At 40.2% G+C, this 14,900-nt stretch overlaps 1 protein-coding gene across 2 annotated transcripts in view; it reads left to right on the top strand.

Annotated features, from left to right (window-relative positions):
• Window positions 1–14,900, top strand: part of LOC102224519 (ecto-NOX disulfide-thiol exchanger 1) — a 98,441-nt gene that overhangs the window by 45,493 nt on the left and 38,048 nt on the right. Inside the window, exons 2-3 of one of the 2 annotated variants that reach the window (XM_014473419.2) lie at window positions 13,981–14,108; window positions 14,214–14,348. In XM_014473419.2, coding sequence (XP_014328905.1) covers window positions 14,099–14,108; window positions 14,214–14,348 — 145 coding nt within the window. In that variant the 5' untranslated portion in view covers window positions 13,981–14,098. Of the gene's footprint in view, window positions 1–13,980; window positions 14,109–14,210; window positions 14,349–14,900 lie in introns of both variants that reach the window. The other variant, XM_023336777.1, reaches the window with a different exon arrangement.

Below are 14,900 nucleotides of genomic sequence, written 5' to 3'. Positions count from 1 at the left end.
AGCGCTAAGATGGTTTCCACTGAGCGTATTAATGCATTTTCAGGTATATTTGGTGTTTGGACTTTTAAAATAAGCAGTTATAAGCGTCGTTCGAGGGGGTCTCAAGTATTTGTGTATGTTAGCTAGTCACAGACGGTTGGTCCCTCATTTCTGCGAAAACCACAAAGCCACCAAGTCAACACGTAAAACACACATACCGTCCAGTTAATAACTAAAAGACTCGTGGTTTTACACCATTAAAGAGTAATGATACTTTTACCTTAAATTACCATGTGTTTATTAGTATTAATGGCCAGGCTAAGAGATGAGATTAGGCAGGACTCTCCATGGATTATGACGTTTGCAGATGACGTTGTGATCTGACTGAATATTTCAACAATATAAGGAAAGACTGTGCAAAGCCACGTTGCCAAACGGAAAAGATCATTTAAAGTGATTTGTAATGAAACGGTAAAGCAGAGGTCACCAATCTAAAGTTTAATTATGAAAAATAAACGCTTATGTCAGTCATTTTCATCCCCAGTTTCCACTGTGTGAGGTAATCTTTGGAAAAGCAGCATTATATTTGGTAAAAATGTATCCATATGTTTTTAAATTGGGGCATAAATCTTACTGGCAGGCAACCTGATTATCATTAAACTGATAACGACGTCAGGAGTTTTTTATTTCTCATATTTATTTTTTTAATCACCTGTCTAAAATAATGACCTAAGTCCTTTTTTTTCTAAATGTGATTTTGGCAAAAAAAAAAAAAAGACACACACAACTTCTTTCTTTCTAAAATATGTTTTAGGCAAAAATATCACTTTTATGGCAAAAAACATTGGGCTTTTTTTTTTTGCTAAGTTGATCATTTGACACTGTTTACCTCCTACAACACAACAACTTAAAGCGATATATGGATAAAATCTGTCCAGTCCGTATGGTCTTGTGCTTTTGAGTCAGCCATCCTCAGCGTGGACGCCCTCTCTCTGTTCCAAACGGACTCAGCCTGTCCTCAGCTTGTAGGTTCACCGAGTTGAGTTTGGATATAAATCTCATGTGTTGCTCTGCTTCCACATCATGGATGATGCTCTTTCGCAGTCCAGATCTGGCCAGCTCTTTGCTTTTGTCCACCAGAAAAACATAAATATTCACAGGCAGGATTTATTTGCTCATTCTGTGTGTGTGTGTGTGTGTGTGTGCGCGTGTGTGTGTGTGTGTGTGTGTGCGTGTGTGTGTGTGTGTGTGTGTGTGTGTGTGTGTGTGTGTGTGTTTGCCAGTGAGTGAGCGATGCTAATTGGTGTGTCCTGCAGAGCCCGGTCTGTCAGCGACAGAAGGGAAGGTGTTTAAAATGCAGAGAGCAGTCACGGCTGGAGGAATTCTAGCTACAGCCCTCCACCTTCCCCCCGAACACCTCCTCCTTCTCTCAGTCTTTTCGCTGCTCCATCTTCCCCCCTCCCTCCTCTCTCTCTTTCCCTCTGAAGCATTTACCTTGTCCTCTCTCTTTTTCTTCTCCCCTGTTTGTCATTTTGGTTTCCCTCTCGCTTCTTCCTCCAACACCATCTGGTCATTTTCTGTGACTCAGCGCTGTGGCCTGCAGGAGGCTCTGCCACACACACACACGCACACACCCACACACACACACACACACACACCCCGACCTGTGACATTTAAAATCCACTGCCCTAGAGATGTGTGTGTCAGTGTGTGATACTGGGCATGTTGTGCAGACATTCTAAACATTTCTGAAATCAAGCCTGTCATCTCTTCACAGCCACCGCTGCAGGTCGCTCCAGGGCCCTCTAGTGGCAGGAAGTAATTATGACGCTAGAATTGAACAGTGAGCACACAGAATATTTTATTGGCTTACAGAAAAAATATAAAAACATTACCCAAAATAATAAAACCCAGTCATTTACTTGACTTGTGCTACTAAAAATTAAAAATCCTGTGCTATCTTTTTGGCTGCGTTTCTGAGGAAATCATTGTAACAAGCTAAATGTATTAGCGATGTTAGCCTGACTTTTTAACTCTTGAATGGATTAGCAGCTTTTTTACTGGTAGCAAAACCTGGACATTCGTTCACTATTTTCCCCACATCATAGTTGAAGGAGTAGTTCTGATTTTTTTAAGTTAGCTTTTTTAAGGAGAAATGGAAGCCTAGCTTAACCTGACTAGCTTATTAGTTAGGCTGACTCATAAGCTAGTTAGCTGCTTACTATTCAGTTAGTAGCTAGCTACTAAGACAGTAAATAGCTTACAAGCCAGTTGGTAGGCTAATTAGCAAATAAGCTAATCAGCCTACCAACTAGTCTAACTAGCTTACTAGATGGCCAAACTAGTAATCTAGATAGGCTAACTAACTAGTTACTAAGTTAGTAGCTAGATTTATCAGCTTTTTAGGTTTTAAATAGCTGATTTAAGCTGTTTTAAGTGCTTAAAACATCTCAAATGTTTATGGTCATGGGATAAGCTCCACACAAACTTGGACACAAACTGTTTAGACTTCTACTGTCAGGTTGGTGCTACAGATAGCTGCCACAAAGACAAGCAACCAGCACGCTTAAGGGATTTTTTCGTGGTGTGTTCACATATTTTTGGTCATTTACACTCTGGTGACTGGGCTAATTTAATATTTACAGAACAAATCACTGTAGCCTATCCATAAAAAAGGACTGTGTGTCATGTGGTATATTATTATGCTTTTCATAAAATAATTATTTATCAATTGCATTTTGCTTATTTCTGTATAAATACAGAAATTTATACAGCTTTATCAAGTTTATTTCTGTATACATACAGAAATAAACTTGGAAATATTTAGTAGAACGTAATTACATTTAATCAGTAAGGTCAGCAATATTCAGTAATCAATAAATTCTTCCCAATGAGAACTCTTTGGTTTTAATTGGCGTATACTTCCACCCCAGGAATTGCGCCACACAAACATAAGTTGAAGTTATTAAAATCTATTCAATTATAATTATTGGCACTTTGTTACCTTTTTTTTTTTAAATCAACAATGTTCACACTTTTCTGTGTTCTACATTTTTAAAATGTTAGTAATGTTGCTTTTACTTAAGCAAATACTACCAAAGTATCATGAGAAAATTGTATTTTATTATGCCTTAAAATACGGCGAAATGCAAACCTAAAGCAGAAGAAAAAATCTCCGTCCATATTTGTTACTAGCGTCCTCCTTTGTCGGCCTGGTCAGTTTCACAAGTTTTCTCTTTTTGCAGAGCTGGCACTTATTTTGACCCCCCACAGCCCTCCTCCTCTCGCCGCGTCTCTGGCCCTAAGTGGATTAAATGGATTCGAAACACGAGCCAACAGAAGCCGCAGCCACACTAAGAGCATTGCCTGAATTATAAGCAATCCACGGCGGATTGATTTTGCAGAGTAAAGAGCCGGAGCGTTGTAACTGAGATTCATGGAGCGCTCTTGGTAATGTGGCTCTGTCACGTTGACCCAAAAAGGTCCATTATCAGTCTGCTGAGAGAGGTTCATCTAATGTGCAGCACAGTTTTTGAAAGCTAATGGTGATACCTTTGGAAGAGAGTGACTATTTTCTGGTTGTAAACTGTTCTTGCTGGGGGGGATTCCCCCCTAACTGGTTGATTTGTGTTTTCATACTTGGTTGACTGGGCCAGCAAAGTGAAGTTTACACTGTATCATTTGCTTTACAAACTGTTCTTCGCTTGAAAGGATCCCCGGCTGAGCCATTTCCTCTGGTAAAATGAAAATCTTCCTACCTCAGAGGAAAAACAAGGTTTATTATATTTTTTACTAAGAACTAAATTTGTGTTGTGAAAAAAAGACTTGAAGCAGTGTCTTTCTACTTAAACCTCATGCTCCTTTTCAGGGATGCACCGATAAACCTTTTTCACTACCGATACCGATATCTGAGGCTTAGCATCGGCCGATGCTGATCTGATACAGAAAAACAGAGATGAATTGATTGAAAATGTTTCTTTTTTTAAAAACACAATCATAAACGTTCAGAATTACAAATTTATTTGATAACTCTTCATCAGTACAGTACACTTAAATACAATGATAGCTTCTCAAGTTTGGTCAAACATGGGAAAAACAACTTTGATTTGTTCAGTCAGTGCAATTAGGAGTAAAGCAGCCAATGGAAAATAAATGATAACAAAACTGACAAAAACAACAGATTGAGTATTTGGTCAAACATCTAAACAGTAAACTGCAACAAATCATCTTTCAGGTGGTTCAGAAAGTGAAGTTAGGAATTCTAAATATAATGTTGAATAATAAAGCATGACGTCGCCCAGAGTTCAAAGCATAGAATTAGACTGACTAGATCTGCCCTTACAGATCAGAAACTTTGTCACCAATCTAGAATTTCTTTTGGTATCGGGACCGATACAGATGTTAGTATCAGATCGATGCATCTCTACTCATTTTCACCTCAGTAGTTAAAACCTAATTACTGTTACAGATCACTCATAGCTGAGTGATTACATCACTGACCTCTGACCTCAAATGGATCAGTCTTATAAGGGCTGATGTCCTAGAACTATTTAACTTGCAGAGCTAGGAAATAAATTAAGGAGCATTATAACGAGTTTTTTTTATATAATTTTGTTTTTTAAACGAGATACAAAACTCATAATGAGAAACTTTCCCGTTTTAATGAGTCATAAAACTAAATTATAGTTGGTTATAATGACTTTTATATCTAATTAAAACCAAAATATGTTCTCATTTAAATAGGAAAGGTGATTACAGTAAACTGGTACCCCCTCTTAGGATGCTTGGAGGGCCTGTATGCACGGAGACGAGCGTGGTACAGTTTTGTAAACGACAGAGAAAAAATGTGCGTCAACAGCAGCAGGTATGCAGCAGAAGCAGAGCCGTTTGCTTTCAGTTTTACTCCATTCTCACCAAAAATATGACTATTTACACAAACATATCAAACGGACTGGACTTTCTAGGCAAACGGACTGGAGTTTTATTAAAGCGGACTAAACAGGGCTGGTGTGAATGCGCCCATAGAGTTTGACTGCAAATTAAAAAATTGACAAAAATGAAATGTAGTTCTGGTAGTGAAATCCTCACATAAAGAGTTTTGTTATCTGTTCTCTATCAGCTTTAGCCGGTAATTATGTGACTGAAAATAAGTATTTAGTTCCCAACATGTCCTCCGCTTCCATATTGCATGAGCTGGAAACTGCTAATTTTAGACAAAGCATAATCATAAGTCTGATTGCAGGATATAACTACACAGGAAAGAGATGATAAAGATGTATTGCGTTTAATTTCCACTGCAGATTCTAGTCTCTGAAATTACAGCCGTCAATATCACAGCTACTGTTTTAACAGATGCGTTTCCTGACTTGCTCTTCAGGCCGTTTGTTGAAACCATCTACGTTCTGTTTGTAGAAAGGAAACCGCCGCCGCCATCTTTCCTTTTCACCGGCGCCCATTAGCATGTTAAATGCAAAATGCTCCCCTTCTTTTTTGCGATCATTACAGGGCCGGAGCCTGGCCTGTTTCCCTGCTCGGTGATTTGATTGGACCTGATTGGATTTGCTGCCTCGGCCGCAGCCCCGTCTCCCTGCCTCTTTCTCTCCGTCTCTGTAGTTAATGGAGCCTTTCTAAAGGCTTTATTAGAAGTAATTTGCTGCAGCGAGTGCTGACTGATATCTGGGCCGTGACCCTGTCTCTCGGCTGAAGGGTAAAGAGGGAGTCCCAGTCGCAGTGGAGATGGCAGGCCCTGCACTCTGTCCATAGATTAGAGTTTCTGCCCTCCATGCAGAATGCATTGAAGAGCTCTCAGGAACGGACGGCGACGAACCGGGAGATGACAGTGATTACTAACAGAGATGTGTTTGGATGGGATTAACCCATCAAGTGAAATTCTCATACAGACAAGAATGACTAAAATGATTATATATTCCTATAACATAGGCATCTCTTTGGTGAATGTTTGGGGCTAAGTCAGCCAAGTATGTTTTAAAAATGCAAGTATTATGTCAAATTCGCTTTTCATTTTTGAGCTTTTTATCATTTTATAATATTACTACCTCATCAAAAATATACCTGGATGAGAAATCATTTAATCTCCCATGGCAACTATTCAGCTGTGCAAAACGCCTGGGTGGACCTAAAGAGCCACTTTCGAAAGCTGCTACATTTTCCCAGCTTCCAGCCCTCCCTTGTGATTTCCGCACTCAGATCCTTCAGACTAGCCAGCAGCAATTAGCAAACACCTGCTGGAACTGTGTATCTGCTGAGCTCATTAAAGGAACTACTTGTCAGTGAAACACTGGTAAACACGTTGTTAAAGGGTTAATAGAGGAGCCATGTTGCGATGACTTCCTGAAGGCGGAAGTCATCGCAGATGGCTCCGGAGTTTCAGAAAGAGCAGGAGTTCCTTAAAGAGACAGAGACCCAATTTCAAGGCATTAAATCATAAAGTCATATTTCTTTTAAGTCATAATTTATACATATAAATAGGATTTCTATAACTGAAGCTAACAGTTACTTGATGGTGCTATAAATTGGCACTATGTGCCTTGAAAACAAGTCGTACTGTCCCTTTAAGCAAATCCAATACACATATAGGCCTGTCACAATACATTTTTCTGGACAGCAAATTGTCCCAGAAGTTATTGCAGTAAGCGATATTTGTGTTGTTTTCAAACACTAGATTGATAATTACATAATAATAATAATAATAATAATAATAATAATAATAATAATAATAATAATACACATTTCCCCCCTCAAAGACCAATACACTTTAATTTTGTAAAGAACATTTAACTCTGGAATTGGACGATATTTTAAACATCCAAAGTAAAACACAACCAAAAACAATAAATACAACGGAAATAAAACCCGCACACAACTGAAACCATAAATAAAATGTTTAATGAAGACAACGTAAACACCAAAATATTAATCATCAGAATGCAAATTATCGAGCAATTATTTGATTAAAAATCGCTCGATAATGCGATTATTTGTTTAACTGCTTATTTCGACAGCCTCATGCACATGGCATTTTCTTAACCTGCAATGAAGCATCAAGCCAAACTCATTAATGATAGGCTCAGAATTACAGATGGGAATTATCATACTCGTTACACACTGGTCTTTCACACTGCAGCAGTAAAAATAGAAACTGATTGATGTTTCCAAACCTTCCCAAAACTGACTTTATGTTGAATGTAGCTCAGCACATCTAGAACATGCCTCCATTTAATTCTATAGATCTCCTGTCTGTGCTTTTAGGAAATAGGCAGGAGTCTTACTTTTAGCTCATGAAACGTTGATGAGGCTTTATCAGATTATTTTTTCAACAGTGACGTGCAGTTAAGTTCACATTCATATTTAGAAGGGATTAAACATGCAAATATGAGTGTGGGAGAATTTAAACTGGAACTGAACTAAAAATCTTGTTTCTGCCCTCTGACAGTGGAGCGATTTAAAGAGTAGCTGTGAACCGTAATTAAGCTACTTTGCTGCGTCAAATTGAATGTTTTGCGAATGTTGTGTAGAGGAATGTGTTTGAGCGTAATGCTTAAACAGCCGGTGTCAGTATCTTTTCATCTATCAGTAATCTGTTGAGCGGCGGAACGGTCCTGGAAACAGACAAGAGTATTTAGAGAGCTTCAGCGGGGACTGCTGAACATTTCTGATTCAGATGGAATTTGTGGAACATATTTTTAAAAGCTGGAACAACATGTGTCTAAAAGAAGCAGAGAAGCATGACATTTTATACAGATTTATGGCTCAGTTTTTGAAAGATGGACATCCTGAGACTGATCAGGAGCACATGTGTCAGAAAGCACAGAGCTACTGCAAAATCCTCAGCTGCCTATAAGACCTTTCCTGATGGAAAACAGTCCCCAGATTAATACTAAAGCTGCCACGAAGTTCATTCTGCAAAGGCAGGCGCAGAACATGAAATATGGAATGTTTTCCCAGGTTATAAGTGAAATTATTTACCTGTGAACTAGCTAGTTGCAATAGCTAGCCAGTTCCAGTGGAAGACCTCTTTAAATTGGAAAAAGTAAAATAAGTTGCCAGAGGAACTAATCTGTAAGCAGCCAGTGCTAACTAGCTGTTTCCACAGGTAGATTATTTCACTAAAAACAAGACCGTTTCCTATGTTGTAATTAAAATAAGTTGCCAGTGTAACTAGCAAGTAAGCAACCTAACCAGCTAGTTAGCAGCCCATGCCAACTAGCTAGCTCGACTGGCAGATTATTTGACCTATAACAAGATATTTTTCCCACGTTTTAAGTGAAAAGAGTTGCCAGTGGAACCAACTAGTAAGCAGCTTAGGCTAACTAGTTAGCTAGCAGCCCATGCTAACTAGCTAGTTCAACTGGCATATTATTTCACTAAAAACAAGATCTTCTCCCCATATTATAATTAAAATAAGTTGCTAGTGGAACTAGCTAGCAAGCAGCGGCTCACTAGCTAGTTCCACTAGCAACTTATCTCACTTATAACTAGATATATTTGATATTTCCCATGTTATAAGTGAAATAATCTGCCAGTGAAACTATCCAGTTAGAAGCACTCGCTTGCTAGCTGCGCAGCATCAACTTGCTAAGCAACATTTGAAGCACTGCTTAACAGCTAGAATAAATTTGCTAAGTGGATGTGATGTTGACATCAACATTATGTGTTGTGTTCTTTATAAATATTTGAGATCCTCAAATAACAGAAACCATTACGAGAATTTTAAAACCTACCTCCAGACTTCCAGAAACACCCAGATTTCTTACCTTTGTGGAATTCAGCAATCCAAAGTTGTCTGTTTTTATGCTGCTTGTGCCCAACTGAGAATAAGTATGTATGCAAATATGATTGTGCATCTCTGACTGTGTGTCTCAGTGTTATTTTGACAGAGCACCTCCTGCTGTTGCTTTGTGTGAAGGATTCAGAGATCAACTGAGCTCATGAATAATTTAGAGGACATGCGTTCGGCTGTGAATATTTCATAATGTGTGAAAGTGAGCAGAAACGCTCGGATTGTCGTTTGGCATCGGCCAGTCCGCTCTCAGAAGAAAAAAAATGAGAGAGAGAGAAGTGTAGACGGGAAAATTACAGCAACCGCTTCCTTTTTTTTTTTTTTGTCATTTTAGTTTGAGAACAACTTGTGGCTCTTTTATCTCTTACGCTACAGCAGCTTTCACAAACCCTCAACACTTTATACAAAAAGCTTCTTTACTGGAAAACACATGATCAAGAGTGTGGCTAAAACTGATAAAATGTTGGACAAAACTTTCAGATTTTGTCCAGGCACCACGTTGGTTCCCTGACAAATGGACTACATCAATACGAGTCAAGTTAATATTTATTCCGTTTCCTTTAGAGGTCGGTGTCTGGAGTTTGTGATTGGGGCAATAAAAGTCAGTGGTTTGATCTGGGACCCAAGGTTAAGGTTCTTTTCAATAGCAGAAAAACATTATCTGTTGGTTGCTGTATTGCAACTCTAAATAATTGATGTTTTAAGTATTAAATCAAATCAGTGTTTTCTTGATTGTAAATCTCAATGGCTTGTGCTAAAGTATCCCAGTTGGTTGCTTACATTCCTAAATACTTTATGTTCCATTGCAGATAGAAGCTAAAAGCCCAAAACAATGGAATAAAATAACCGTACGTCGTCCAGTTAGCCTTCCTGTTGTTTCCTTAAGCTCGTTGACGCTCCTCTGGGTGGAGATTTGTCATCAGTTATTATTGCTGGAGTAGTAAGACCGGTGTAAATTTGTTCATAATATTAACTAAGGGTGCATTCCCACCAGCCTTGTTTAGTTCACTTTAACCAAACTCCAGTTTGTGTGAATGCTCAATGAAACTCTGATTAAGACCAAAAAAGTGAATTCTGGTCCAACTAAAAACCTACATTCTTAGTTTGGTTGTGGTTCAAACGCATATGTGGATGAAAGTGAACCAGATACTGCTCCAAAAGCACAAAGCGGACTATACTGCAGGGCATTCTGGGTAAATACAACCAAAACAAATGCAACTGACTAGCGGGAGAATCGGCTCGTGGTCTTTTACCAAAGACAAAAGTGAAATCCTACAACCGCTAAAATCTGACGCTACTCCACTATTGGTTATATTTAGTGAGGAAGGAAGTTGAGTTCAGTGTCTTCCTCTGAGGTTATAGTGTCGCTTCTTTCAGTGGTTCCTGGTGCAGTGCCCCCACAGGCGAGGAGGTGGACAGTTTTTCCAATGGATTGTGCAATGTGAAAGCAAACCACAGCAGCTGAAAATGGAACAAATGTTGCTACTTTGGTCTCAAATCAAACCAAGTCTACCAAACTATCTGGTCAGAAAACACCGTAAATGATGTCAGATCAGGTTTGACACAAACTGCAGTTGTTTGTGAGGTGATTTATTTAACTTATTTCACAACTACAGTGTTCGTTTCTACATTCCTATTAGTACACAAGGCAGTCGTCAACTCTGCTATGGTACATTACATCCTCAAAGACGCACACACCTATCCCCCCGGAGAGAAAATCAGGCAGATTTGACAGGGCGGGCTGATATGAACAAGTAAGCAGCAGGATAAAGAAGCAGTTCCTGCAGACGGAACGTCGCTGCAGGTGTTTGAGTCTGTGTAGATTTTAAGTAAGTGCCTGCTGCAGCCCATTAAACATGCGATCCTTACCTGGATTAGGTGTGCGTGTGTAGATGTGTTTGTCAAATTGATGTGTAACTCGCAGTGAGGAGAGGGAGCGATGTTAGCAGCTCTGCTGTTTTTCAGGCTTACGTAAGCCCTGCCTCTTTCAGTCGGAGTTTTCTCTCTCACGCTCGGGCTGATGGAAAATCAAATTCAATCTCATCTTTCTTCCCCTATCAGCCAGTCAACATGTCACGTTGAGTTTTGTTGCGTGGGACCTTGCTTGACTTTTTTTCCCACTCTGTGCCCTTTCATTTTTTTTAATCACGCTAAGACGTAGCCTTGACGTGAAAGTGGCTGACATTTGCACTTTGGCTCCAGTAAAACGTGACATTTCGTAAGAGAATTCCCTTTTTTCAACAATCAGCATTGTTTTTCCTGGCAAGGTTATTATTGTTAATAATACTAGTTATAGTAATAATGATGATACCAATAATGGTAACACTAATAAGATAGTGGTTGTATTTTTGAATACGTGCCATGCTTATGACATGTATGTCAAGAATACATATCTGAGCAAGATTGTAAAAACGTTCATTGCTTCTATAAATAAAAAAATGAGCCATCATGACGGCTACTTTGGGCCACTCTATGGAGGTTTTTCTTTTACAAAATCACGTACCCTTAAAAGTAACTGATTTATTAAAATTGTAATAAAGTCTTTCAAAACTTAAATTCACAATAAAAGTAGATGCATTTGATCAACACCAAAAAAAAAAAAAACCCAGTCATTCCATCTCACATAATCACAAACATGACAATAAATGACAAACTACATACCAGTCTCGGTTGACAAGACAACATTCCCTTAGTTATGCGCAGGCAGGTCAGAAAGCAGGTTATATTTCCATTGTTGTGGCTCATACATCATACAGGCACTGCTGCACCTCTTCTTCTGTCCTGACAACAGGACTAGCGTTCTCCTCATCACTCCCTGTCCAATCGCTGAGTTTTTGTGCATTTGAAAAACAAATTTCACATCGATTCCTGGCCATTTACGTGAACGTACATTCTCCTGAACTTCCACGGCAATTCACGTGTCCACATACTGGCGAAAAGCCCACCTTTCATCCAGTGAAAGCTTGTAATAAATGTCAGAATGGTGTTCTACTGCCAAAACAGCAAAATCTAATTCAAAGAGTTGCAGAGCGGTGAAATCAACCCCTTAAGGCTATTATTGTGACGGTCTGAAGAAAGTTATCAATCTACTTATCTGCCTTCTTTTGTCTACTTGTTTTTTGCTGTTCTGTAGAGCATGAGCAGGCCTTTGAGTAGAGTGCTGGTTGCTGAAGCCGCTAACGAGGTAAACAAACTAAATCATTTGGAAAATTCCATACGAACAGCTGAGAGTTCACCTCATCATCAGCCGGCCGCAAAGTTATTTGTTCCTAGAGGACGAGGCCAAACGCATCTTACAAAAAAAAGGTTCCACATCATAAAGTCTAAAATATTACGACAGCGTATTAGGACCATTGTAGATTGGGGAAAAAAAGTTGTGGTACACGTCTACCATCTCTACCATCTAGAATCTCAGAACTTTTCCAGGAAAAACGTGGAAATTTTTGAGTTTGAAAAGTCTTAAATTTCTTGGAAAAAAAAGATGAAATTTCTGAACTCAAAAAATCAAAATCTTTCCAAAGGTTTGTAATGAAAAATGTTGTAATGTGCTCCTCCCCCCTCTTCTGCTTTAGGTATTTCTACATGGTCTTATCATGTATCACTGGTCAAACTGCTCTCAAGACGTATGCAGTGTCTTAGAACAGCAGTGGAGAGCTCCTTCTTCCTGGAGACTAAGTGTTACTTCCCCAACGTAGAACTTATCTGCCCTCTTTAGCATGAAAGAACAACTCCCTGTCCTTAACAATAGACAAATGGTCAGACCGTCTGTGTTGGGCTCCACAGAATCCTTGGTGCAGAACGATCAAGGATTCACACCACACCTTACGTACACAGCTGTACGTAGAATACACCCCACAGACAATACTATGATCCATCGGACTTGCACATCGTCAGTAAGTTCTCATCCGTAACAAGAGTGAGTATTTGATTGGCTGACTCTTCACTACTGATGAACATCACCAGGGAGCTCTCCCCCCTACAGCTGCACCAGACAGTTTGGTTCCGTTTTTCCCCCTCAGTAATCAGATTCATAACCGAGAGTGAGGAGGACTACGTCAAGGACGGTCTCCGTGCGAGTCCGACTGCGAGCGTCCCTGAACTACACATTACGGTGTGTAGTCGTTGATAAAAACTCATGTATATGATTGTGTCTCAATTAAAACGGGATGTGGCGGGAGGCTCGGATGGTTTCCCGGTGTCAGAAGTGAAAAATTTAGATTGCTGCACAGTGTGGTCTGACAGACATTGACAGAGAGAGAGAAAGAGAGAGAGAGAGGAAGGAAGGGAGACGCGCGCCGCATACCAAACACCCGCCACTTCATTGTTGCACTGAGATACGTCAAAGTTTCGCTGTTCTCCTAATTAAAAGCGCCGATTACCAGCGTGGTGTCAGGGTTACCATGCTTCAGCCCTCTAGACCTGCAAACTCTCATTTTTCCATCAACTATGACAAGGCGTCCAGGTCCTGGAGATGGTATGATGTTCTTGGTTTGAAGTGTTGGGGATCATCAACTTCTTTTTGCCAAATGTGACACAGACCTTTGCCATCTGTTTGGTTTCCACTTTGAAACTCTCCAATGGCCTCCACTGACGTCCAGTCACTCTTTCTTATTGCAGAGTCATGGACACGGACCTTAACTGAGGCAAACGAGGTCTGCAGAGCTTTAGTTGTACCTCTTGGGTGTTTTGTGACCTGCTTTATGAGTCGTTGATGAGTTCTTGAGGTATTATTGGTACGTTGGCCACCTCTTGGAAGGTTCTACTGAGGTATTATGTTTTCTCTACTCTTACTGTAGTTTACTGGAGTCCCAAAACCTTAGAAATGGCTTTATGACCCTCTCCACTCTGATATGGCCTACTTCATGTTGTCAGACAGCGCTCTCAGGCGGGTGACCACAGCGGTGCCAGCCCACAAACGGCCCACATAAAATGGCCCGGGCCTGCGTTTGTTTGCGTGTGCACACCAGTGAGTGCCGGTAACGTTTAAGGACGAGAAGTTTAAAAACCGATGTTTAGCAGTTGTTGTTGCGCATGGATCAGGAGTTGGATGTGTGTGTGTGTGTGTGTGTCTTTTATTGCTGGAAACACAGCTGGGATTGGAACTGTCTAAAAAAAAATCCACTAATGTAGATTCCTGTGCAGTTTTTTTCTTTTCTTCGATGACTTTGGCCTTATTTTTTCTTGTTTTCTGTTTTGCACAGGTAAACCGTGAAGGCGGATCAGACCAAACTGGGCAACACGTCCGCTGGTCCATGGCTCTGTCTGTTTGAGAGGCAATCTGATGACAGGACTTCAGACGACGACAAAGGACGACCTGCTATGGCCAGTGGTAAATAATGAAAAGCTAAAACTGCCTGACAAGACTTTGAGCAAATCAAGGTTGGTGATTTTCGGGATGAAAGATCGTCTGTTTCTGACAAATTCGTTCCAGCAGCTGATGGTCCAGGTAACCTCGGAGCTGAGCAGAACCCCCTGAGCGTCCCCGTTGCTGATCATGGAGCCTGGGCCACAGCCATGAACAACCTGGGCATCATGCCTGTGGGCATCAGCGGGCAGCAGCTGGTTTCAGGTACTGCCTTCTCGCTACGTGAAGCCTTTATTTTCATTGTGTCGAGGATTATGTCTTTATCTCTGGCTACATGTGAAGATGCCTTTTCCTTCTATTTGATGGTCCTTTTCTCTGCCTGCGGCGAGACAATAAAATCATACACTTTAAATCTGAACACATTTAATTAAAAATGTATATCCTGCACTCAGAAAGAGTGTACTAACATGGGCTTGTTGTCAAGATTTACACGTAAAGTAATGGGGGTTTTAAGCTTTAGACCAACAAAAACAAAGGGTGAATAAATGGAAGGTAGAGGAAATATTCTGTTCTTAGAAATGAAAATGTGAAAAGTGCAGAGATGTTTATGGTTAGCTGGGCAGCATTATGTAAAATCGACTTTGTTCAGCTTTATGTTATGTTATAATGTTCCCTCAAAAACAGACCTGAAGTGTTGCCTTGACTTGTTCATGCATGTTGGAGAAATCCTTTAATCTCCGTGGCAACCATTCAGGATTGCCAAAACGCCTGGTTGGACTTAGCCCCGCCTTCGAGGTGCAGCTCCTCCTCAGAGCT

This window comes from Xiphophorus maculatus, chromosome 7 (genome assembly GCF_002775205.1).
Source record: "Xiphophorus maculatus strain JP 163 A chromosome 7, X_maculatus-5.0-male, whole genome shotgun sequence".
In the NCBI taxonomy this organism is placed as follows: domain Eukaryota; kingdom Metazoa; phylum Chordata; class Actinopteri; order Cyprinodontiformes; family Poeciliidae; genus Xiphophorus; species Xiphophorus maculatus.
Note: the sequence above shows the minus strand (reverse complement) of the source record. Positions and strands in the feature narration are given on the sequence as shown.